The sequence below is a fragment of the Erpetoichthys calabaricus genome, chromosome 2 (genome assembly GCF_900747795.2).
Source record: "Erpetoichthys calabaricus chromosome 2, fErpCal1.3, whole genome shotgun sequence".
NCBI lineage: Eukaryota > Metazoa > Chordata > Cladistia > Polypteriformes > Polypteridae > Erpetoichthys > Erpetoichthys calabaricus.
In genome coordinates, this window is record NC_041395.2 from 309,229,973 (window position 1) to 309,257,166 (window position 27,194).

Genomic DNA, 27,194 nt, shown 5'->3' on the forward strand with positions numbered 1-27,194 from the left:
TTCTTCAGACCTGTGCTGACCAGCTCTCTGGTATTGTATGTTACTTGTTCAGCTTTTCACTAAGGTTCCAGAAAGTGTCCCTTCTCTTTTAAACATCCTGTGTTGTTCCAGCTCCAAAGAACTCAGGCACGTCTTCATCTAATTATTTCAAACCAGTGCCCCTTATGTCCCACATCATATAGACCTTTGAGAAACTAGTCCTAGATTGTCAGTCAGTCAGTCATTCTCCAACCTGCTATATCGTAACACAGGGTCACGGGGGTCCGCTGGAGCCAATCCCAGCCAGCACAGGGCGCAAGGCAGGAACAAATCCCGGGCAGGGATTACAAAGTCTTGTATCTTTTTAGTTTTGTTCTTTTCTAGTAATTTTTGTGTTTGTTTATTTGTTATAATATGTATGTATTTATTTACTTGCTTATTGAGCTTTTGTAAAAAAAATCCCACTTGGAACAAATATCTATCTATCTGCTATATGTTATGATGTGAATGTCACTTTGCTCATTGTTAAGAGGGGTTAAAGATGGTGGAGTGTAGGTGCTGATCCCACTCACCCCCAAGCAGATTGATCGTTTATAAATTCAACATGTATAATAGATACTAACCAAAAGCATACATGTGATATAACAACATAACATAACAGACTCGTTTTCAATGTTTCTAGGGTACCCTGAAATCAAAGATAAACTAGAAATTGTAAAAAGGAGAATCAGTGAAAAACAAAAAATATTTTGGTGCTTTGTGCTTTATAATTCACTTGCTAATTAGTGGAAGTAACATCTACAATAAAAGTACACACGAAATCTATTGTCTATAGTCAGAGTTTTTGTTTAATAACATTGTAATGTTGAGCAAAGTGAACTGCATCATAACCATTGTGGCTTTCAGAGGTGCTTTTATTAATTACTTTCAGGATTTAAGAGATTTAAATTTCAGCTCAGCCACTATTTGACAATTGTTTGTTCTGAGTCAAGTCGCCTCTCCCACACTTGGGCTTAATCATGCAGAGGAGTGGAGGCGGCAGCAGGAGATCCCAACTGAACCTTTGATTCTCTGCTTGATCTATTCTCACGTCAAATCAGTCATTCTCCAACCCGCTATATCCTAACTACAGGGTCACGAGGGTCTCATGGAGCCAATCCCAGCCAGCACAGGGCGCAAGGCAGGAACAAGCCGACTGCACACACACACACCAAGCACACACTAGGAACAATATAGAATCACCAATGCGCCTAACCGGCATGTCTTTGGACTGTGGGAGGAAACCGGAGCGCCCGGAGGATACCCACGAAGACACGGGGAGAACATGCAAACTCCACGCAGGGAGGACCCGGGAAGCGAACCCAGGCCCGTCAAATCAGGGGAACTGAAAAAGTCACTAACATACACTGCTTCACTATAAAAGTCATCTTAAATGTTTTTCAGCATAGTTTTTACTAGGGATTGACTGACTGAATATTTTCCAATGTCATTAAACTAACCAATTCTCAAATACTTCAAAATGAAAAAAATCTTCCTTGTTTTTCCCTTGCATTTTTTCTCCAATTGTTAGCTTTTACAGCTTCACCTACCCAGTCTGTGCTTGGAAGAAAGCTAAGATCAAAACATAGTCTGATAGATTAAAGGGAAAAAAATCCTGTCCTTCCATTCATTTTCATAATATAGTCTAATATTTTTCTATTTTATGTTTCTGCTGCACTATGCATGTGAATTCAGCTATTTGCTGAAATTTGTTTGGTTTCATTTCTAGTGAAATGACTTGCACTTTTAAGGTTGCTGCATCACACCTCAGAGTTACTGTTTCATTGCCCCATCTTGTACTCAGGTGACTCCGGCATGTCTGGGGTTTTCCCTTGAATGTTGATTATTGTTGCCTGCTCACCTTCAAGCGCCTGATTCTGGATTTTCTTAGAGCCTAAAAAATGAAAATGCAAGAATGAGTGTTTTATTCAGAATATGTGCCAAAATAAAATCTTTATTTCAAAAAGTATGTTTCTCTCCTCAAGAATAAAAATAACATGTTTTATTCACGTAACACTGAAGTACAGCAAGCAAAACGACAAAATAATTTCTAAATTTCATATGATTTTAGCCTGTAAACGTGAGGGACGGGGACAGGGGATTTCCACAGCAAACAGAGCAAAGGATTTGCTTTCCTCTCTTACTCGGCTTTATTGCTAATATTTCCTGTACTTAGTAATTTCACAGATTATGACATTTTTGTATCAATCAAATACAATTTTTATTGAGCATCTTTTATAGAGGGGGCGACACGGTGGCGCAGTGGTATCGCTGCTGCCTCGCAGTTAGGAGACCCCCCGGGTTCGCTTCCTGGGTCTTCCCTGCGTGGAGTTTGTATGTTCACCCCTTGTCTGCGTGGGTATCCTCCCACAGTCCAAAGGCATGCAGGTTAGGTGGATTGGCGATTCTAAATTGACCTTGGTGTGTGTGTGTGTGTCTTGCGGTGGGTTGGCACCCTGCCCGGGATTGGTTCCTGCCTTGTGCCCTGTGTTGGCTGGGATTGGCTCCAGCAGACCCCCGTGACCCTGTGTTCGGATTCAACGGGTTGGAAAATGGATGGATGGACCCCCGTGACCCTGTGTTCGGATTCAGCAGGTTGGAGGATGGATGGATCTTTTGTAGTGTACGCCAACACAGGATCTTTACTAACAATATAATTGAAACACTACAGATTACAAAAAAGTCGGCCGATACTTGAATCGAAAGGACTTTTAACATTGATGCCAGTCACGCCAGCTTCTGCGCCAATCTGCCTTTCATAAGATTAGTTAAAAGCTAAAATGGTGTTAAATATACTGTCCATTCGGTGCCAGTTAATTGATAAATTCATATATTCTTCTACACTGAAAGGGACGCCGGTAACTCGTTGGAACGAATGGATTACCTATACTAACTTGACTGTTTTTGTAATGAAGCTCCAAATATATATATATATTTATATTAATACTCATTCAAGGGCTACCTTTTCTGATGTTTATCTGATTCGAAACTGACTGATCAGCACTAAACCGAGAAACCGAAACTGAAAAATAAACGAGTTCGGGATTAGCAGCTGCGCAGCATTATCTGACCACATAAAGCTGCTGAATTAAGTGGCCAATCAGATGCAGAGACCATGGCGAGGGGCATTACAGAAACGCGCCCTGCACCTCCTCTCGAGTTATAAATTGGACCTGAACTCGAAGAGTCTCTCATGTAGGAGACAGCAGCCGTTACCTTCACGGAGAGGAGCTGAGGCAAACTACAGGTAGAGATTTAATTTTATTTGCTATCCTAGTGCAGTATCAGTAATTTTTATATACATGAATTAAAATTGTCAACAAGAACAAACATTTCAATCTAACAAGGCTTGCCAATTTTATTTCCCTAGTTTTTCTTATGCCACTTGCGTCTTCTTAGTCTATCCATCCATCCTCTTCCGCTTATCCAAGGTCGGGTCGCGGGGGCAGCAGCTTGAGCAGAGATGCCCAGACTTACCTCTCTCCAGCCACTTCTTCTAGCTCTTCCGGGAGACATAGTCCCTCCAGCGTGTCCTGGGTCTTCCTCGGGGTCTCCTCCCGGTTGGACGTGCCCGGAACACCTCACCAGGGAGGCGTCCAGGAGGCATCCCAATCAGATGCCCGAGCCACCCCATCTGACTCCTCTCGATGCGGAGGAGCAGCGGCTCTACTCTGAGCCCCTCCCGGATGACTGAGCTTCTCACCCTATCTTTAAGGGAGAGCCCAGACACCCTGCGGAGGAAACTCATTTCAGCCGCTTGTATTCGCGATCTCGTTCTTTCGGTCACTACCCATAGCTCATGACCATAGGTGAGGGTAGGAACATAGATCGACTGGTAAATTGGGAGCTTTGCCTTACGGCTCAGCTCCTTTTTCACCACGACAGACCGATGCAGAGCCCGCATCACTGCGGACGCCGCACCGATCCGCCTGTCGATCTCACGCTCCATTCTTCCCTCACTCGTGAACAAGACCCCGAGATACTTGAACTCCTCCACTTGAGGCAGGATCTCGCTCCCAACCCTGAGAGGTCACTCCACCCTTTTTCGGCTGAGGAAAATGGTCTCGGATTTGGAGGTGCTGATTCCCATCCCAGCCGCTTCACACTCAGCTGCGAACCGATCCAGAGAGAGCTGAAGATCACGGCCTGATGAAGCAAACAGGACAACATCATCTGCAAAAAGCAGTGACCCAATCCTGAGTCCACCAAACCGGACCCCCTCAACACCCTGCCTGCGCCTAGAAATTCTGTCCATAAAAGTTATGAACAGAATCGGTGACAAAGGGCAGCCCTGGCGGAGTCCAACTCTCACTGGAAACGGGTTCGACTTACTGCCGGCAATGCGGACCAAGCTCTGACACCGGTTGTACAGGGACTGAACAGCCCTTATCAGGGGGTCCGGTACCCCATATTCCCGGGGCACCCCCCACAGGAATCCCCGAGCGACACGGTCGAAAGCCTTTTCCAAGTCCACAAAACACATGTAGACTGGTTGGGCGAACTCCCATGCACCCTCCAGGACTCTGCTAAGGGTGTAGAGCTGGTCCACTGTTCCGCGACCAGGACGAAAACCACACTGTTCCTCCTGAATCCGAGGTTCGACTATCCGACGGACCCTCCTCTCCAGAACCCCCGAATAGACTTTTCCAGGGAGGCTGAGGAGTGTGATCCCTCTGTAGTTGGAACACACCCTCCGATCCCCCTTCTTAAATATTGAATTGTTTTCAATGTGTATAATTAAATGATACATATTTGCTATTGATGCAAACTGTGTACTGGGTTTTGACCGTGACAATACTTTCTAATGGTTTATTGATTGGCATATTTATTACACTACATGAATTTCTGGTTATGGTTAAACATTCCCTTCTGTCGCAATGCGTTGCAAAGAAAAAACAGTTTTTACTACAAAATTATACTGTAGACCAAAAAATATTGTCACCTTATTTATTACAGTAAAATTTTGGCAACACAGCTCCCAGTCTATCATAAAAATAACATTTTTATAGGCCTAAAAACACTGTCACCTTTTTTTTTTTTTTACAGTAAAATTCTGGCAGGTGTTCCAGTTTCCTCCCACAGTCCAAAGACATGCAGGTTAGGTGCATTGGCGATCCTAAATTGGCCCTAGTGTGTGTGCTTGGTGTGTGTGGGTGTGTGTGTCCTGCGGTGGGTTGGCGCCCTGCCCTGGGTTTGTTCCTGCCTTGCGCCCTGTGTTGGCTGGGATTGGCTCCAGTAGACCCCCGTGACCCTGTGTTCGGATTCAGCAGGCTGGAAAATAAAATGGATGGAAATTCTGGCAACCCAGCTGCCAGTATTTTACCGTAAATTTAGCTTTTTTTTTAAAGTGTATATATAGAATACTTTTCTGTAACCTCCTGGCATGTTTATAGATGATCACATAACTGAGCCACCAACACTCGTAATTTTTTTAAGAACGGTGTTCATGAAAGATGCAGCAGCACAGTAACGGAAAAACATAGCAAGGACAGTTATTTTAGGGTAAATGGGACCACTTCCAACAGACGAGGCGCTTTGCTACAAAAGATGCACTCGCAACCGCTGGTAATGTTCCAAAAATCTACTAGTATCATTAAAATGTGATACATCATCAATAATAAATAAAACATAATGTCAGCCATCTATGGAGCAACCGCTACTTGGTTTCATCCAGTGTTTCTATTATAAACAACTCGAAAGAGGCAACACAGAATTGTGCGGGATGGGATAAATACTTCCCAATATACCCAACCTGTTCTCTAATATACGTATATATTCTGCATATACACATACTTTTTCTATCTTTCTTTCTCTCTCACATACACACACACACAAATTAACGCACACACAATATATACATATTGCATGACAAATATATGTATGTTAGCAGTCGACAAAAATGTAATGGCACACGCTTACAAATAGTAAAACTGCATAAACATTCAATTGCCAACAAAATCACGACTGAAGAACTCGTATTGCTTCCGCGTATTAAATTAGATACTGGCGATATTTCAGCAAGCAGAATCATATTCATCTTGTATAGACGAGAATTTCCAATAGTTTAGCATTTGCTATAACTATAAATAAATTTGGGGCGGAGTGGTGGCTCTGAGGCTAAGGATCTGCGCTGGTATCCCAAAGGTTGCCGGTTCGAATCCCCGTCACTGCCAAAAGAGATCCCACTCTGCTGGGCCCTTGAGCAAGGCCCTTAACCTGTAATTGCTCCAGGGGCGCTGTACAATGGCTGACTCTGCGCTCTGACCCCAAGGGGTATGCGAAAACTACCAAATTCCTAATACAAGAAATTGTATAAGGTGAAATAAAGAACAAAAAATATAAATAAATCTGAGGGCCAGACTTGACCGAGCTGGAATATACCCGTAGACTGATAGCGAGCTTGGGGGAGGATTGGGCCGCCATAGGGCCACTCCCTCAGTATATATATATATATTTTATATACATATATATATAAATTGTAACATGACTACACAAAGTAATGCATGAATTTCACTTTGGGGAAAACACTAGTTCAGGGACATAGTCTGCTAGTGCCTATCCTAGAAGGAGTGAAAGGCAGGAAAGAATAAAAGAGAACCCAAGAACATTTGGATTAAGACGGCCATGTAAAGAATTGCCTTAAAAATGAAATTGTTTGTAAAATGGAAGTATAAAGGCCAGAGTCAGCGCCAACAATACCATTTAGGCGAAATTGGCAGTCACTCTGGGCAGCAATGCTGGGGTTTTGGGGGCTGTGTGGACAGCTTTTATTCAACTCCAAAGGAACCTCCCCCCCCCCAATTCTTTCATCTAATATCTATGTAACATGACACTCAAAATTCTAATGGGGCAGCTATTCCATGCAAAAGGTGTAAAGCAATTACCTTCAAGACTGCCATTTTATATATTTTATATTTTCAACTTCACTTAAGGCAGTGAAAAAGCACAGGCCAGCTCAGGCTACTTTTCAGTGGCAGTTGAGCATTCTGGCAGTTATATGCATGGCTATCATACAGCTACTACTACATAATAAAAGGAATAATAATATATAATAACAACATGGGTTATCATTTTACCTGACAGTTCCAGAATCCTAGATTTGATTTCCTGTTCCAAGCATCAAATGTTTTATAGTTTGCATGTTCTCCTTGAGTGATGTGACGGATTGTCAGCTCCATCCAGGGTTGGTTCCTGTTCCTTGTCACAGCCAGGATAGGCACCGGTGTCCAGTGAAAATGAACTAGATAAGCAGTTTGTAAAAATAATGTATTAATGGATGACTTCATATGCCTGGAAAACCAGAATAATCATCATGTTAAGTAATAAAATCTAGTGAATAAAATCTTTTTCTTTTTAACAGATTTAGGTTTTGAAAGTCTGGAAATTCCAATGGAGCTGACAGTAAAATTCCTCAGTGGGGGAACGTACTCCTTGAATGTGAGTCCCTCCATTACTGTGAAGCAGCTAAAGCAGAAAATAGAGAGCCAGTCTGGTTATCCAGCACAACATATGAAGCTAGCAGTTCAGAATCGACTGACAAATAATTTGGAAAAAGAGGACTGCAGTCTTCATCAATATGGGTTGGAACCTGGGACTATTGTGACAGTGCTCATCACTGAACCAAAGCTCATGCAGGTGTTTCTGAAGAATGACAAAGGTCAAACGAAAACCTACGAGATACAACCAGGTGAAACTGTCACACAGTTCAAGAAAAAAGTCTATCGGGGTGAAAAGGTTCCTACTGACCAGATGATACTGATATATGAAGGAAAGCAGCTGGAGGATAGCAGAAAAATGGATGACTACAACATTCAAAGCAATAAGACCATTTATCTCCAACTACGCCTCCGTGGAGGCTAATGAAATGTCCTAATCCATCCCAGTATTTGTCACTGTCTGCAGTATTTTCTTCCTACTATAATAATGAAAAGGAAGAAACCAGCGCCTTTCATTTTTGCTTCTGTTCCTATTTGTAATAATAATGTTGTAATGATATTTTATATAATTGTAAGCTTTGTTGAAAATATGTAGCACTATATTTTTTTATTTCTTATACCGTATATTATTTTATGGGAAGAGACATTAATATATAAAGTGCATTGTTGTAATTAGAGTTGTTTTCTGATGTTTATTTAATATACAACAGTTGTAACCCTCACTGCTTATTTTATTTCACAATAATCTAGTTTGTTCTACTGTTATATAATGCAGCTACTTATGCAGCCTGCTAAAGTGAATTTGTATTCAACATTTCTTTACAATTAAAACTGCTGTTTCATAATATTGCATGTTTAAAGGGGACCAAAAAATAAATAAATAAAACTGTTATCCAAATCTACTGGTTACATGCTTTTCCCAAGAAAATAAAGATATATTGAGTCTGGTTTAAAAGTAACACAAGTTAAATGTCAGTCATTGTCCAACCTGCTATATCCTAACTACAGGGTCATGAGGGTCTGCTGGAGCCAATCCCAGCCAGCACAGGGCGCAAGGCAGGAAACAAACCTCGGGCAGGGCGCCTACCCACCGCAGGGCACACACACACACACCAAGCACACAGTAGGGACAATTTAGGATCACCAATGTACCTAACCTGCATGTCTTGGGACTGTGGGAGGAAAACCACGCAGACACGGGGAGAACATGCAAACTCCATGCAGGGAGGACCCGGGAAATGAACCCAGGTCTCCTTACTGCGAGGCAGCAGCACCACCCCCAAGTTAAATGTACATATGAAATACTGAATAGTTATTAAAATAAACATCGGAGGATATTCTGAATGCAGCATTTGGAAAACAGAGTGTACACATATAGCATAATTGAGACAGGCATTGTTTCCTGATTGGGGAAATTTTATGGCTGATTTGAAGTGTCATAAACAGGACTAGTGGCTCAATTACAAATACTTTCACCTTTGTGCATCTACCAGGTCAACCCAGAGTTACCCGCAGAGGTTTGTTTTAGTGTTCTAAATATTCCAAGAAGTGTGTCAAATATATGATCATATGTGTTTACTGAATTTACTTGCTAAGCTTTTGATCAATTCCTTTTTAATTTGAGCTTAAAGCAGTTGCTTGATGAGAAGCACTAATTTGTGAATGAGAGGCTCCTCATTTGGAAACATTGTCTGCTTATGCATTTGCAAATCCTACTATTTCATTGCCAGGTGACACGGAACAAAAACCTATCCAAGTTGCATAAGGCACAAGACAGAATATTTCCCTGGTTGGGGTGCAAATCCATCACAGATTATACCTCATTTATAGCTAGGCCACTAGAGACACTTCAATCGGCCTAATGTATATTTCTTTGAGATATAGGAGGGAACCCAAAAGGAGCCTTTGAAGTTTTAATTTAACATTTATTACATGTCATAATATACATACTTGTCCTGCGGTGGGTTGGCACCCTGCCCGGGATTGGTTCCTGCCTTGTGCCCTGTGTTGGCTGGGATTGGCTCCAGCAGACCCCCGTGACCCTGTGTTTGGATTCAGCGGGTTGGAAAATGGATGAATGGATGGATAATATACATACTATTCTCTAATTCACTTTATCCAGTTTTTGAGGTTAGGGTAGAGGGAGGGGTGTCACAAGAGCACGCTGGAGTCCTATCCCAGCAGAACTGGATGCAGGGTAGAAAACATCTTTATTTTATATATCTTTATTTATGTCCCAAAATAACTAGTTTAGAAAGACTTCAATCAAGTTCCAGCTTCACTGGGTCACATGTTTTGGGCCAGCACTAAATTAACATCATTCTGGACCAAAATGTTTAAATGCCTGTCAGACAGCCTAGGAGTCATAATCCCTCTTAATCCATTAACAACTGTGTTTGGTGGGCACACAGAGGCTTAAAGTGGAGAAGGACAAACAAACTGTGATTGCCTTTACTTCACTATTGGCACCCCTCACATTTTTGTAAATATTTTATTATATCTTTTCATGGGACAACACTGAAGATATGACACTTTGCTCCAATGTAAAGTAGTCAGTGTACAGCTTGTATAACAGTGTAAATTTGCTGTCCCCTCAAAATAACTCAACACACAGCCATTAATGTCTGAACCGCTGGCAACAAAAGTGAGTACACCCCTAAGTGAAAAAGGTCCAAATTGTGCCCAATTAGCCTTTTTCCCTCCCCGGTGTCATGTGACTCATTAGTTTTACAAGGTCTCAGGTGTGAATGGGGAGCAGGTGTGTTAAATTTGGTGTTATCGCTCTCACACTCTCTTATACTGGTCACTGGAAGTTCAACATGGCACCTCATGGCAAAGAACTCTCTGAGGATCTGAAAAAAAGAATTGTTGCTCTACATAAAGATGGCCTCAGCTATAAGAAGATTGCCAACACCCTGAAACTGAGCTGCAGCACGGTGGCCAAGATGATTTAAGAGGCGGTTTAACAGAACAGGTTCCACTCTGAACAGGCCTCGCCATGGTCGACCAAAGAAGTTGAGTGCATGTGCTCAGCGTCATATCCAGAGGGTGTCTTTTGAAAATAGACGTATGAGTGCTGCCAGCATTGCTGCAGAGGTTGAAGGGGTAGGGGGTCAGCCTGTCAGTGCTCAGACCATACGTCCACCGCACACTACATCAAATTGGTCTGCATGGCTGTCATCCCAGAAGGAAGCCTCTTCTAAAGATGATGCACAAGAAAGCCCGAAAACAGTTTGCTGAAGACAAGCAGACTAAGGACATGGATTACTGGAACCATGTCCTGTGGTCTGATGAGACCAAGATAAACTTATTTCGTTCAGATGGTGTCAAGCATGTGTGGTGGCAACCAGGTGAGGAGTACAAAGACAAGTGTGTCTTGCCTACAGTCAAGCATGGTGGTGGGAGTGTCATGGTTTGGGGCTGCATGAGTACTGCCGGCACTGGGGAGCTACAGTTCATTGAGGGAACCATGAATGCCAACATGTCCTGTGACATAGTGAAGCAGAGCATGATCCCCTCCCTTCAGAAACTGGGCCGCAGGGCAGTATTCCAACATGATAACAACTTCAAACACACCTCCACAGCCTTGCTAAAGAAACTGAGGGTAAAGGTGCTGGACTGGCCAAGCATGTCTTCAGACCTAAATCCTATTCAGCATCTGTGGGGCATCCTCAAATAGAAGATGGAGAAGAGCAAGGTTTCAAACATCCACCGGCTCCGTGATGTTATCATGGAGGAGGATTCCAGTGGCAACCTGTGAAACTCTAGTGAACTCCATGCCCAAGAGAGTTAAGGCAGTGCTGGAAAACAATGGTGGCCACACAAAATATTGACACTTTAGGCACAATTTGAACATTTTTCACTTAGGGGTGTACTCACTTTTGTTGCCAGCGGTTCAGACATTAATGGCTGTGTGTTGGGTTATTTTGAGGGGACAGCAAATTTACACTGTTATACAAGCTGTACACTGACCTCTTTTACGTCAGTGGGTAACTGATGTTTTATACTATTTGAAATTGGAAAAAATCTAATTCTCATTTAACGGATCTGTGCAGAAATTTTTCAAAACCTGGCAGGATCAAATCAATAACATTTTAGAATACGCTTTTAAAGCACTGAGGAAGCAGAGTCTCTCCCCATTTCTTTTTCTTTTCCATTTATCTTTATTCACTTATTAATTTATCTATTTACTTATTTTTACTAGGTTTAAGTTTTATTCTGCTACCCATGCTCTCTTTTTCAGGGGTGGGGGTCAGTGGCGTAGCGTGGGTGTCAGCCGCCCGGGGCGGAGGAAAATTCCGCCGCCCCCTTATTTAGGTATAGTTCAAATTTTTACAAGATATTATTATTATTTATTGTGAAATTTTGCCGCCCCCTAAAAGTGCCGCCCGGGGCGGGCCCCCACTACGCTACGCCACTGGTGGGGGTTGATTTGTTTTCAATCCTATTCTTGTAAAAATTCATCTATTTGTATGGAATGTTGTGTGATTTCAATAAAATCAAAACAATTAAAAATAAAATAGTGTGTATTTTAGGGAAATTTTATTTATTTTAGCATTATGATCTCTGAGCAATAAGCCTACAATTTTAATTGTGTTAATAAAAATTCAACAGTTAAAAAAAAAGAAAGACTTGAAAAGCAGCCTTCCATCAATCCATTGGAGTGGAGATCACATAAACCTAGAAGAGGTTTAAGTGAGGAAAAATTATTTAAAATATCTAACAAAAACTTGAGGAAACTATATTTTGCAAATTCAGTTGTCTAATTCCCTAATTGTTTGGATATAAATTCTGTAGAGTTTTTCATCTGCTAATAAAAGTGGGTTAAGATGCCATGTGCGAGATGAGTATGTGGGGCATAATGATTTTAGCTCCCTTGCATTTTTTCTCCAATTGGATTGTTAGCTTTTACAGCTTCACCTACCCAGTCTGTGCTTGGAAGAAAGCTAAGATGAAAACATGGGCTGATAGGTTAAAGGAAAAAAAAAAACTGTCCTTCCATTCATTTTCATAATATAGTCTAATATTTTTCTATTTTATGTTTCTGCTGCACTATGCATGTGAATTCAGCTATTTGCTGAAATTTGTTTGGTTTCATTTCTAGTGAAATGACTTGCACTTTTAAGGTTGCTGCATCACACCTCAGAGTTACTGTTTCATTGCCCCATCTTGTACTCAGGTGACTTGGGCATGTCTGGGGTTTTCCCTTGAATGTTGATTATTGTTGCCTGCTCACCTTCAAGCGTCTGAGTCTGGATTTTCTTAGAGCCTAAAAAAGTGAAAATGCAAGAATGAGTGTTTTATTCAAAATATGTGCCATAATAAAATCTCTATTTCAAAAAGTATACTTCTCTCCTTAAGAATAAAAATAACATGTTTTATTCACGTAACACTGAAATACAGCATGCAAAACGACAAAATAATTTCTAAATTTCAAATGATTCTAGCCTGTAAACGTGAGGGATGGGGCAGGGGATTTCCACAGCAAATACAGCAAAGGATTTGCTTTCCTCTCTTACTCGGCTTTATTGCTAATATTTCCTGTACTTAGTAATTTCATAGATTATGACATTTTTGTATCAATCAAATACAATTTTTATTAAGCATCTTTTATAGAGAACGCCAACACAGGATCTTTACTAACAATATAATTGAAACACTATACTTTACAAAAAAGATGTCCGATACTTGAATCGAAAGGAGTTTTAACATTGATGCCAGTCACGCCAGCTTCTGCGCCAGTCTGCCCTTCATGAAATTAGTTAAAAGCTAAAGCGGTGTTAATTATACTGTCCATTCGGTGCCAGTTAATTGATAAATTCATATATCCTTCTACACTGAAATGGACGCCGGTAACTCGTTGGAACAAATGACTTACCTATACTAACTTGACTGTTTTTGTAATGAAGGTCTATAAACTATGATGGCGCTATAAAAATATTCACCGATTGAATATTTCGTCTCTGTTGCTTTTGACCTTTCCCTTTTCTGGGATTTTCAGACATATCGGGCAAAACAAAGCAAGAATATATATATATATATATATATATATATATATATATTAATACTCATTCAAGGTCTATCGTTTCTGATGTTTACCTGATTCGAAACTGACTGATCGGCACTAAACCGAGAAACCGAAACTGAAAAATAAACGAGTTCGGGATTAGCAGCTGCGCAGCATTATCTGACCACATAAAGCTGCTGAATCAAATAGCCAATCAGATGCTGAGAACATGTCCAGGGGCATTACAGAAACGCGCCCTGATCCTCCTCTCGAGTTATAAATTGGACCTGAACTCGAAGAGTATGAGACAGCAGCCGTTACCTTCACGGAGAGGAGCTGAGGCAAACTACAGGTAGAGATTTAATTTTATTTGCTATCCTAGTACAGTATCAGTAACTTTTATATACATGAATTAGAAATTGTCAACAAGAACGGACATTTCAGTCTAACAAGGCTTGCCAATTTTATTTGCCTAGTTTTTCTTATGCCACTTGCGTCTTCTTAGTACACTGTAAATAATGTCAGTAAATTTAACGGTAAAAATACTGTAAATGGTGAAAGTAAAAGACCTTTTCTGAAAAAAGGAAAGTTACCTTGCGTTTTACTGAAAATTACCTGTATATCTTAGACCACTGTCAGGCAACCGGTGCGCAGTGCGCCGTGAAATTTTCTAGGGGCGCCGCGAAAACTTTTGTAAAATATTTAAAATTGCTAGTGTTTTTGAACTTTTGGTTGATTAAAAAGATGTTTAAAAATATATATTTTATGTTGGAAAAACAGATAACGGTTAATCAGATTGTTGAATAAACGAATGTATTTATTTTGAATGCAAGTTAAAATTTTCGCTGTTCACCATTCATCATAATATCAACACCAGCGGTGTCAAAAACACATCTCGTGAGACTTAAAAGAAGAAGAAGACTTATTAGAAGATCTCGCTCACTGTACGGATAGAAGAAGCAAATATGTGCTGAAAAACAATCTCAGCGTTCACATTAATTAAATTTAAGATTTATCCTTTGATTCCTTTATTAATAAAATGTCTTTCAAACTTGTAAAATTAACTGTTTTTATTGGCGATTGTCCATAGATTGTGTCGTCATGACTTTATTTATGGGCAGTCCCTCAGGTGCGCCGCGAAAGAAAATATTTGGACTTGTGCGCCGCAACTCGAAAAAAGGTTGCCTTTCGCTGTCTTAGACAATACATTTCATTCTTTTTTACAGCTAAGTTCTGTAAAATCGATATTTTTCTACCTTCAAAATATGCTAAATACCCTTTGCTGATGCATTACAATTACACTGAAAAAATCAGTTAATTTTACAGTGTAAAACTGTTAAATAGCGAAGGTAAACAACTGTAAAATGTAAAACGGTAAAGTGCTGTTTCAGTAACACCGAAGTTACGATATTTGCATACAGACACGCCCCTTTTACCATATTGTTCCTGGTGAGCCGCAGACCTTTGAACAGAAGGGAAAAAACTTAAACCAAGTTAGCAGACTTATTTTTCCCTGCGTGCTGAAGGTTTTTCGAGGTTATGGAAGCTGATTTATGATGGGTTGTATTCGATAAGCTGGCACACCTGTAGGACACCATAAACCACAAAAGTAAACTTTACTTCCCCACCAGACAACGTGTCCTACCTTCCTTAAATATGAAATTGTTTTTAATGTATATAATTAAATGATACCTGTGTGCTATTGGTTGTTGTTACTTTACTGATGCAAACTGTGTACTGGGTTTTGATCCTGACAATACTTTCTAATGGTTTATTGATTGGCATATTTATTACACTACATGAATTTCTGGTTATGGTTAAACATTCCCATGTGTTGCAAAGAAAAAACAGTTTTTACTACAAAATTATACTGTAGACCTAAAAATATTGGTTTCATCTAGTGTTTCTGTTATAAACAACTCAAAAGAGGCAACACAGAATTGTGTGGGATGAGTTAAATACTTCCCAATATACCCAACCTGTTCTCTAATATACGTATATATTTTGCATATACACATACTTTTTCTATCTTTCTTTCTCTCTCACATACACACACACAAATTAACGCACACACAATATACACATTTTACATGGCAAATATATGTGTGTTAGCAGTCGACAAAAATGTAATGGCACACGCTTACAAATAGTAAAACTAAATAGACATTTGATTGCCAACAAAATCACAACTGAAGAACTCGTATTGCTTCCGCGTATTAAATTAGATTTTGGTGATATTTCAGCAAGCAGAATACTATTCATCTTGTATAGACGAGAATTTCCAATAGTTTAGCATTTGCTATAACTATAAATAAATCTGAGGGCCAGACTTGACCGAGCTGGAATATACCCGTAGACTGATAGCGAGCGTGGGAGAGGATTGGGCCGCCATAGGGCCACTCCCTCAGTATATATATATATTTTATATACATATATATATAAATTGTAACATGACTACACGAAATAATGCATGAATTTCACTTTGGGGAAAACACTAGTTCAGGGACATAGTCTGCTAGTGCCTATCTTAGAAGGGGTGAAAGGCAGGAAAGAATAAAAGAGAACCCAAGAACATTTGGATTAAGACGGTCATGTAAAGAATTGCCTTAAAAATGAAATTGTTTGTAAAATGGAAGTATAAAGGCCAGAGTCAGCGCCAACAATACCATTTAGGCGAAATTGGCAGTCACTCTGGGCAGCAATGCTGTGGTTTTGGGGGCTGTGTGGACAGCTTTTATTCAACTCCAATTCTTTCATGTAATATCTGTGTAACATGACACTCAAAACTCCAATGGGGCAGCTATCCATGCAAAACGTGTAAAGCAATTACCTTCAAGACTGCCATTTTATATATTTTATATTTTCAACTTCACTTAAGGCAGTGAAAAAGCACAGGCCAACTCAGGCTACTTTTCAGTGGCAGTTGAGCATTCTGGCAGTTATATGCATGGCTACCATACAGCTACTACTACATAATAAAAGTAATAATAATATATAATAACAACATGGGTTATCATTTTACCTGACAGTTCCAGAATCCTAGATTTGATTTCCTGTTCCAAGCATCAAATGTTTTATAGTTTGCATGTTCTCCTTGAGTGATGTGACGGATTGCCAGCTCCATCCAGGGTTGGTTCCTGTTCCTTGTCACAGCCAGGATAGGCACCGGTGTCCAGTGAAAATGAACTAGATAAGCAGTTTGTAAAAATAATGTATTAATGGATGAATTCATATGCCTGGAAAACCAGAATAATCATCATGTTGAGTAATAAAATCTAGTGAATGAAATCTTTTTCTTTTTAACAGATTTAGGTTTTGAAAGTCTGGAAATTCCAATGGAGCTGACAGTAAAATTCCTCAATGGAAAAACGTACTCCTTGAATGTGAGTCCCTCCATTACTGTGAAGCAACTCAAGCAGAATATAGAGAGCCAATATGGTTATCCAGCACAACATATGATGCTAGCAGTTCAGAATGGACAGACAAATAATTTGGAAAAAGAGGACTGCAGTCTTGATCAATATGGGTTGAAACCTGGGACTATTGTGACAGTGCTCATCACTGAACCAAAGCCCATGCAGGTGTTTCTGAAGAATGACAAAGGTCAAACGAAAACCTACGAGATACAACCAGGTGAAACTGTCACACAGTTCAAGCAAAAAGTCTATCGGGGTGAAAAGGTTCCTACTAACCAGATGATACTGATATATGAAGGAAAGCAGCTGGAGGATAGCAGAAAAATGGATGACTACAACATTCAAACCAATAAGACCATTAATCTCCAACTACGCCTCCGTGGAGGCTAATGAAATGTCCTAATCCATCCCAGTATTTGTCATTGGCTGCAGTATTTTCTTCCTATTATAATAATGAAAAGGAAGAAACCAGCGCCTTTCACTTTTGCTTCTGTTCCTATTTGTAATAATAATATTGTAATAACATTTTATATAATTGAAATAATATTTTATTTAATTGTAATAATATTTTAGGCTTAATCCAAAAACAGAAGTGTTCTAGAACTTAAAAGATTTGTTGAAAAAATGTAGCACTATATTTTTTTATTTCTTATACCGTACATTATTTTATATGAGAAGACATTAATATATAAAGTGCATTGTTGTAATTAGAGTTGTTTTCTGATGTTTATTTAATATACAACAGTTGTAACCCTCACTGCTTATTTTATTTCACAATAATCTAGTTTGTAATCCTGCTATAAAATGCAGCTACTTATGCAGCCTGCTAAAGTGAATTTGTATTCAACATTTCTTTACAATAAAAACTTCTGTTTCATAATATTGTATGTTTAAAAGGGACCAAAAAATAAATAAATAAAACTGTTATCCAAATCTACTGGTTACATGCTTTTGTTTGGAGAGTAGAGCCCAAGAAAATAAAGATATATTGAGTCTGGTTTAAAAGTAACACACGTTAAATGTCAGTCATTGTCCAACCTGCTATATCCTAACTACAGGGTCACTGGGGTCTGCTGGAGCCACTCCCAGCCAGCACAGGGCACAAGGCAGGAAACAAACCCCAGGCAGGGCACCAGCCCACCGCAGGGCACACACACACACTTGGGACAATTTAGGATTGCCAATGTACCTAACCTGCATGCCTTTGGGCGGAGAACAAGCAAACTCCACACAAGGAGGACCTGGGAAGCGAACCCAGGTCTCTTTACTGCGAGGCAGCAGCACCACCCCCAAGTTAAATGTACATATGAAATACTGAATAGTTATTAAAATAAACATCGGAGGATATTCTGAATGCAGCATTTGGAAAACAGAGTGTACACATATAGCATAATTGAGACAGGCATTGTTTCCTGATTGGGGAAATTTTATGGCTGATTTGAAGTGTCATAAACAGGACTAGTGGCTCAATTACAAATACTTCCATCTTTGTGCATCTACCAGGTCAACCCAGAGTTACCCGCAGAGGTTTGTTTTAGTGTTCTAAATATTCCAAGAAGTGTGTCAAATATATGATCATATGTGTTTACTGAATTTACTTGCTAAGCTTTTGATCAATTCCTTTTTAATTTGAGCTTAAAGCAGTTGCTTGATGAGAAGCACTAATTTGTGAATGAGAGGCTCCTCATTTGGAAACATTGTCTGCTTATGCATTTGCAAATCCTACTATTTCATTGCCAGGTGACACGGAACAAAAACCTATCCAAGTTGCATAAGGCACAAGACAGAATATTTCCCTGGTTGGGGTGCAAATCCATCACAGATTATACCTCATTTATAGCTAGGCCACTAGAGACACTTCAATCGGCCTAATGTATATTTCTTTGAGATATAGGAGGGAACCCAAAAGGAGCCTTTGAAGTTTTAATTTAACATTTATTACATGTCATAATATACATACTTGTCCTGCGGTGGGTTGGCACCCTGCCCTGGATTGGTTCCTGCCTTGTGCCCTGTGTTGGCTGGGATTGGCTCCAGCAGACCCCCGTGACCCTGTGTTTGGATTCATCGTGTTGGAAGATGGATGGATGGATAATATACGTACTATTCTCTAATTCACTTTATCCAGTTTTTGAGGTTAGGGTAGAGGGAGGGGTGTCACAAGAGCACGCTGGAGTCCTATCCCAGCAGAACTGGATGCAGGGTAGAAAACATTTTTATTTTATATATCTTTATTTATGTCCCAAAATAACTAGTTTAGAAAGACTTCAATCAAGTTCCAGCTTCACTGGGTCACATGTTTTGGGCCAGCACTAAATTAACATCATTCTGGACCAAAATGTTTAAATGCCTGTCAGACAGCCTAGGAGTCACAATCCCTCGTAATCCATTAACAACTGTGTTTGGTGGGCACACAGAGGCTTAAAGTGGAGAAGGACAAACAAACTGTGATTGCCTTTACTTCACTATTGGCACCCCTCACATTTTTGTAAATATTTTATTATATCTTTTCATGGGACAACACTGAAGATATGACACTTTGCTCCAATGTAAAGTAGTCAGTGTACAGCTTGTATAACAGTGTAAATTTGCTGTCCCCTCAAAATAACTCAACACACAGCCATTAATGTCTGAACCGCTGGCAACAAAAGTGAGTACACCCCTAAGTGAAAAAGGTCCAAATTGTGCCCAATTAGCCTTTTTCCCTCCCCGGTGTTCATGTGACTCGTTAGTTTTACAAGGTCTTAGGTGTGAATGGGGAGCAGGTGTGTTAAATTTGGTGTTATCGCTCTCACACTCTCTCATGCTGGTCACTGGAAGTTCAACATGGCACCTCATGGCAAAGAACTCTCTGAGGATCTAAAAAAAAGAATTGTTGCTCTACATAAAGATGGCCTCAGCTATAAGAAGATTGCCAACACCCTGAAACTGAGCTGCAGCACGGTGGCCAAGATGATTTAAGAGGCGGTTTAACAGGACAGGTTCCACTCTGAACAGGCCTCGCCACGGTCGACCAAAGAAGTTGAGTGCATGTGCTCAGCGTCATATCCAGAGGGTGTCTTTTGAAAATAGACGTATGAGTGCTGCCAGCATTGCTGCAGAGGTTGAAGGGGTAGGGGGTCAGCCTGTCAGTGCTCAGACCATACGTCCGCTGCACACTGCATCAAATTGGTCTGCATGGCTGTCATCCCAGAAGGAAGCCTCTTCTAAAGATGATGCACAAGAAAGCCCGCAAACAGTTTGCTGAAGACAAGCAGACTAAGGACATGGATTACTGGAACCATGTCCTGTGGTCTGATGAGACCAAGATAAACTTATTTGGTTCAGATGGTGTCAAGCGTGTGTGGTGGCAACCAGGTGAGGAGTACAAAGACAAGTGTGTCTTGCCTACAGTCAAGCATGGTGGTGGGAGTGTCATGGTTTGGGGCTGCATGAGTGCTGCCAGCACTGGGGAGCTACAGTTCATTGAGGGAACCATGAATGCCAACATGTCCTGTGACATAGTGAAGCAGAGCATGATCCCCTCCCTTCAGAAACTTGGCCGCAGGGCAGTATTCCAACATGATAACAACTTCAAACACACCTCCACAGCCTTGCTAAAGAAACTGAGGGTAAAGGTGCTGGACTGGCCAAGCATGTCTTCAGACCTAAATCCTATTCAGCATCTGTGGGGCATCCTCAAATAGAAGATGGAGAAGAGCAAGGTCTCTAAAATCCACCACCTCCATGATGTCGTCATGGAGGAGGATTCCAGTGGCAACCTGTGAAGCTCTAGTGAACTCCATGCCCAAGAGAGTTAAGGCAGTGCTGGAAAATAATGGTGGCCACACAAAATATTGACACTTTAGGCACAATTTGAACATTTTTCACTTAGGGGTGTACTCACTTTTGTTGCCAGCGGTTCAGACATTAATGGCTGTGTGTTGGGTTATTTTGAGGGGACAGCAAATTTACACTGTTATACAAGCTGTACACTGACCTCTTTTACGTCAGTGGGTAACTGATGTTTTATACTATTTGAAATTGGAAAAAATCTAATTCTCATTTAACGGATCTGTGCAGAAATTTTTCAAAACCTGGCAGGATCAAATCAATAACATTTTAGAATACGCTTTTAAAGCACTGAGGAAGCAGAGTCTCTCCCCATTTCTTTTTCTTTTCCATTTATCTTTATTCACTTATTAATTTATCTATTTACTTATTTTTACTAGGTTTAAGTTTTATTCTGCTACCCATGCTCTCTTTCTCAGGGGTGGGGGTCAGTGGCGTAGCGTGGGTGTCAGCCGCCCGGGGAGGAGGAAAATTCCGCCACCCCCATATTTAGGTATGGTTCAAATTTTTACAAGATATTATTATTATTTATTGTGAAATTTTGCCACCCCCTAAAAGTGCCGCCCGGGGCGGGCCGCCACTGCCGCCCCCACTACGCTACGCCACTGGTGGGGGTTGATTTGTTTTCAATCCTATTCTTGTAAAAATTCATCTATTTGTATGGAATGTTGTGTGATTTCAATAAAATCAAAACAATTAAAAATAAAATAGTGTGTATTTTAGGGAAATTTTATTTATTTTAGTATTATGATCTCTGAGCAATAAGCCTACAATTTTAATTGTGTTAATAAAAATTCAACAGTTAAAAAAAAAGAAAGACTTGAAAAGCAGCCTTCCATCAATCCATTGGAGTGGAGATCACATAAACCTAGAAGAGGTTTAAGTGAGGAAAAATTATTTAAAATATCTAACAAAAACTTGAGGAAACTATATTTTGCAAATTCAGTTGTCTAATTCCCTAATTGTTTGGATATAAATTCTGTAGAGTTTTTCATCTGCTAATAAAAGTGGGTTAAGATGCCATGTGCGAGATGAGTATGTGGGGCATAATGATTTTAGCTCCCTTGCATTTTTTCTTCAATTGGATTGTTAGCTTTTACAGCTTCACCTACCCAGTCTGTGCTTGGAAAAAAGCTAAGATGAAAACATGGGCTGATAGGTTAAAGGAAAAAAAAAACTGTCCTTCCATTCATTTTCATAATATAGTCTAATATTTTTCTATTTTATGTTTCTGCTGCACTATGCATGTGAATTCAGCTATTTGCTGAAATTTGTTTGGTTTCATTTCTAGTGAAATGACTTGCACTTTTAAGGTGGCTGCATCACACCTCAGAGTTACTGTTTCATTGCCCCATCTTGAACTCAGGTGACTTGGGCATGTCTGGGGTTTTCCCTTGAATGTTGATTATTGTTGCCTGCTCACCTTCAAGCGTCTGATTCTGGATTTTCTTAGAGCCTAAAAAAGTGAAAATGCAAGAATGAGTGTTTTATTCAAAATATGTGCCATAATAAAATCTATTTCAAAAAGTATACTTCTCTTCAAGAATAAAAATAACATGTTTTATTCACGTAACACTGAAATACAGCATGCAAAACGACAAAATAATTTCTAAATTTCAAATGATTCTAGCCTGTAAACGTGAGGGATGGGGCAGGGGATTTCCACAGCAAATACAGCAAAGGATTTGCTTTCCTCTCTTACTCGGCTTTATTGCTAATATTTCCTGTACTTAGTAATTTCATAGATTATGACATTTTTGTATCAATCAAATACAATTTTTATTAAGCATCTTTTATAGAGAACGCCAACACAGGATCTTTACTAACAATATAATTGAAACACTATACTTTACAAAAAAGATGTCCGATACTTGAATCGAAAGGAGTTTTAACATTGATGCCAGTCACGCCAGCTTCTGCGCCAGTCTGCCCTTCATGAAATTAGTTAAAAGCTAAAGCGGTGTTAATTATACTGTCCATTCGGTGCCAGTTAATTGATAAATTTATATATCATTCTACACTGAAATGGACGCTGGTAACTCGTTGGAACAAATGACTTACCTATACTAACTTGACTGTTTTTGTAATGAAGGTCTATAAACTATGATGGCGCTATAAAAATATTCACCGATTGAATATTTCGTCTCTGTTGCTTTTGACTTTTCCCTTTTCTGGGATTTTCAGACATATCGGGCAAAACAAAGCAAGAATATATATATATTAATACTCATTCAAGGTCTATCGTTTCTGATGTTTACCTAATTCGAAACTGACTGATCAGCACTAAACCGAGAAACCGAAACTGAGAAATAAACGAGTTCGGGATTAGCAGCTGCGCAGCATTATCTGACCACATAAAGCTGCTGAATCAAATAGCCAATCACATGCAGAGAACATGTCCAGGGGCGTTACAGAAACGCGCCCTGCTCCTCCTCTCGAGTTATAAATTGGACCTGAACTCAAAGAGTATGAGACAGCAGCCGTTACCTTCACGGAGAGGAGCTGAGGCAAACTACAGGTAGAGATTTAATTTTATTTGCTATCCTAGTACAGTATCAGTAATTTTTATATACATGAATTAGAAATTGTCAACAAGAACGGACATTTCAGTCTAACAAGGCTTGCCAATTTTATTTGCCTAGTTTTTCTTATGCCACTTGCGTCTTCTTAGTACACTGTAAATAATGTCAGTAAATTTAACGGTAAAAATACTGTAAATGGTGAAAGTAAAAGACCTTTTCTGAAAAAAGGAAAGTTACCTTGCGTTTTACTGAAAATTACCTGTATATCTTAGACCACTGTCAGGCAACCGGTGCGCAGTGCGCCGTGAAATTTTCTAGGGGCGCCGCGAAAACTTTTGTAAAATATTAAAAATTGCTAGTGTTTTTGAACTTTTGGTTGATTAAAAAGATGTTTAAAAATATATATTTTATGTTGGAAAAACAGATAACGGTTAATCAGATTGTTGAATAAACGAATGTATTTATTTTGAATGCAAGTTAAAATTTTCGCTGTTCACCATTCATCATAATATCAACACCAGCGGTGTCAAAAACACATCTCGTGAGACTTAAAAGAAGAAGAAGACTTATTAGAAGATCTCGCTCACTGTACGGATAGAAGAAGCAAATATGTGCTGAAAAACAATCTCAGCGTTCACATTAATTAACTTTAAGATTTATCCTTTGATTCCTTTATTAATAAAATGTCTTTCAAACTTGTAAAATTAACTGTTTTTATTGGCGATTGTCCATAGATTGTGTCGTCATGACTTTATTTATGGGCAGTCCCTCAGGTGCGCCGCGAAAGAAAATTTTTGGACTTGTGCGCCGCAACTCGAAAAAGGTTGCCTTTCGCTGTCTTAGACAATACATTTCATTCTTTTTTACAGCTAAGTTCTGTAAAATCGATATTTCTCTACCTTCAAAATATGCTAAATACCCTTTGCTGATGCATTACAATTACACTGAAAAAATCTGTTAATTTTACAGTGTAAAACTGTTAAATAGCGAAGGTAAACAACTGTAAAATGTAAAACGGTAAAGTGCTGTTTCAGTAACACCGAAGTTACGATATTTGCATACAGACACGCCCCTTTTACCATATTGTTCCTGGTGAGCCGCAGACCTTTGAACAGAAGGGAAAAAACTTAAACCAAGTTAGCAGACTTATTTTTCCCTGCGTGCTGAAGGTTTTTCGAGGTTATGGAAGCTGATTTATGATGGGTTGTATTCGATAAGCTGGCACACCTGTAGGACACCATAAACCACAAAAGTAAACTTTACTTCCCCACCAGACAACGTGTCCTAGCTTCCTTAAATATGGAATTGTTTTTAATATGTATAATTAAATGATACCTGTTTGTTATGGGTTGTTGTTACTTTACTGATGCAAACTGTGTACTGGGTTTTGATCCTGACAATACTTTCTAATGGTTTATTGATTGGCATATTTATTACACTACATGAATTTCTGGTTATGGTTAAACATTCCCATGTGTTGCAAAGAAAAAACAGTTTTTACTACAAAATTATACTGTAGACCTAAAAATATTGGTTTCATCTAGTGTTTCTGTTATAAACAACTCAAAAGAGGCAACACAGAATTGTGTGGGATGAGTTAAATACTTCCCAATATACCCAACCTGTTCTCTAATATATGTATATATTCTGCATATACACATACTTTTTCTATCTTTCTCTCTCTCTCTCACATACACACACACAAATTAACGCACACACAATATACACATTTTACATGGCAAATATATGTGTGTTAGCAGTCGACAAAAATGTAATGGCACACGCTTACAAATAGTAAAATTAAATAGACATTTGATTGCCAACAAAATCATGACTGACGAACTCGTATTGCTTCCGCGTATTAAATTAGATTTTGGTGATATTTCAGCAAGCAGAATACTATTCATCTTGTATAGACGAGAATTTCCAATAGTTTAGCATTTGCTATAACTATAAATAAATCTGAGGGCCAGACTTGACCGAGCTGGAATATACCCGTAGACTGATAGCGAGCGTGGGGGAGGATTGGGCCGCAATAGGGCCACTCCCTCAGTATATATATATATTTTATATACATATATATATAAATTGTAACATGACTACACAAAGTAATGCATGAATTTCACTTTGGGGAGAACTCTAGTTCATGGACATAGTCTGCTAGTGCCTATCCTAGAAGGGGTGAAAGGCAGGAAAGAATAAAAGAGAACCCAAGAACATTTGGATTAAGACGGCCATGTAAAGAATTGCCTTAAAAATGAAATTGTTTGTAAAATGGAAGTATAAAGGCCAGAGTCAGCGCCAACAATACCATTTAGGCGAAATTGGCAGTCACTCTGGGCAGCAATGCTGGGGTTTTGGGGGCTGTGTGGACAGCTTTTATTCAACTCCAAAGGAACCCCCCCCCCCAATTCTTTCATGTAATATCTGTGTAACATCACACTCAAAACTCCAATGGGGCAGCTATCCATGCAAAAGGTGTAAAGCAATTACCTTCAAGACTGCCATTTTATATATTTTATATTTTTAACTTCACTTAAGGCAGTGAAAAAGCACAGGCCAGCTCAGGCTACTTTTCAGTGGCAGTTGAGCATTCTGGCAGTTACATGCATGGCTACCATACAGCTACTACTATATAATAAAAGGAATAATAATATATAATAACAATATGGGTTATCATTTTACCTGACAGTTCCAGAATCCTAGATTTGATTTCCTGTTCCAAGCATCAAATGTTTTATAGTTTGCATGTTCTCCTTGAGTGATGTGACGGATTGCCAGCTCCATCCAGGGTTGGTTCCTGTTCCTTGTCACAGCCAGGATAGGCACCGGTGTCCAGTGAAAATGAACTAGATAAGCAGTTTGTAAAAATAATGTATTAATGGATGAATTCATATGCCTGGAAAACCAGAATAATCATCATGTTGAGTAATAAAATCTAGTGACTGAAATCTTTTTCTTTTTAACAGATTTAGGTTTTGAAAGTCTGGAAATTCCAATGGAGCTGACAGTAAAATTCCTCAATGGAAAAACATACTCCTTGAATGTGAGTCCCTCCATTACTGTGAAGCAGCTAAAGCAAAAAATAGAGAGCCAGTCTGGTTATCCAGCACAACATATGATGCTAGCGGTTCAGAATGGACTGACAAGTTATTTGGAAAAAGAGGACTGCAGTCTTGATCAATATGGATTGAAACCTGGGACTATTGTGACAGTGCTCATCACTGAACCAAAGCCCATGCAGGTGTTTCTGAAGAATGACAAAGGTCAAACGAAACCCTACGAGATACAACCAGGTGAAACTGTCACACAGTTCAAGCAAAAAGTCTATCGGGGTGAAAAGGTTCCTACTAACCAGATGATACTGATATATGAAGGAAAGCAGCTGGAGGATGGCAGAAAAATGGATGACTACAACATTCAAAGCAATAAGACCATTTATCTCCAACTACGCCTCCGTGGAGGCTAATGAAATGTCCTAATCCATCCCAGTATTTGTCACTGTCTGCAGTATTTTCTTCCTATTATAATAATGAAAAGGAAGAAACCAGCGCCTTTCACTTTTGCTTCTCTTCCTGTTTGTAATAATAATATTGTAATAATATTTTATATAATTGTAATAATATTTTATTTAATTGTAATAATATTTTAGGCTTAATCCAAAAACAGAAGTGTTCTAGAATTTAAAAGATTTGTTGAAAAAATGTAGCACTATATTTTTTTATTTCTTATACCGTACATTATTTTATATGAGGAGACATTAATATATAAAGTGCATTGTTGTAATTAGAGTTGTTTTCTGATATTTATTTAATATCCAACAATTATAACCCTCACTGCTTATTTTATTTTACAATAATCTAGTTTGTAATCCTGCCATATAATGCAGCTACTTATGCAGCCTGCTAAAGTGAATTTGTATTCAACATTTCTTTACAATTAAAACTGCTGTTTCATAATATTG

General features: G+C 39.3%; 2 protein-coding genes and 1 long non-coding RNA gene across 11 annotated transcripts in view; 2 read left to right on the forward strand and 1 right to left on the reverse strand.

Moving 5' to 3' along the window:
* atp5md (ATP synthase membrane subunit k) overlaps positions 1–27,194 on the forward strand; it is a 550,207-nt gene that overhangs the window by 310,718 nt on the left and 212,295 nt on the right. The window lies entirely within an intron of this gene.
* LOC114647244 (uncharacterized) lies at positions 823–13,759 on the reverse strand. The gene is made up of 4 exons (XR_003715479.2): positions 13,554–13,759; positions 12,691–12,723; positions 7,095–7,258; positions 823–1,912 (listed from the first exon to the last, which is right to left on the reverse strand). It is a non-coding gene; the product is annotated as an uncharacterized LOC114647244 (long non-coding RNA).
* LOC114647239 (polyubiquitin-B-like) lies at positions 3,112–27,189 on the forward strand. Of its 9 annotated transcripts, none has more exons than XM_051922204.1 (3): positions 3,113–3,265; positions 7,379–7,705; positions 26,527–27,189. In XM_051922204.1, the coding sequence occupies exons 2-3, from the start codon at positions 7,408–7,410 to the stop codon at positions 26,697–26,699; spliced, it is 471 nt and encodes a 156-aa protein (XP_051778164.1). In that variant the 5' UTR covers positions 3,113–3,265; positions 7,379–7,407; the 3' UTR covers positions 26,700–27,189. The 9 variants fall into 9 exon arrangements, with proteins under 9 accessions (XP_051778165.1, XP_051778164.1, XP_051778158.1 ...); XM_051922198.1 differs by lacking the exon at positions 7,379–7,705 and adding an exon at positions 16,768–17,141 and having other exon boundaries at positions 3,115–3,265; positions 26,574–27,189; XM_051922200.1 differs by lacking the exon at positions 7,379–7,705 and adding an exon at positions 16,768–17,094 and having other exon boundaries at positions 3,115–3,265.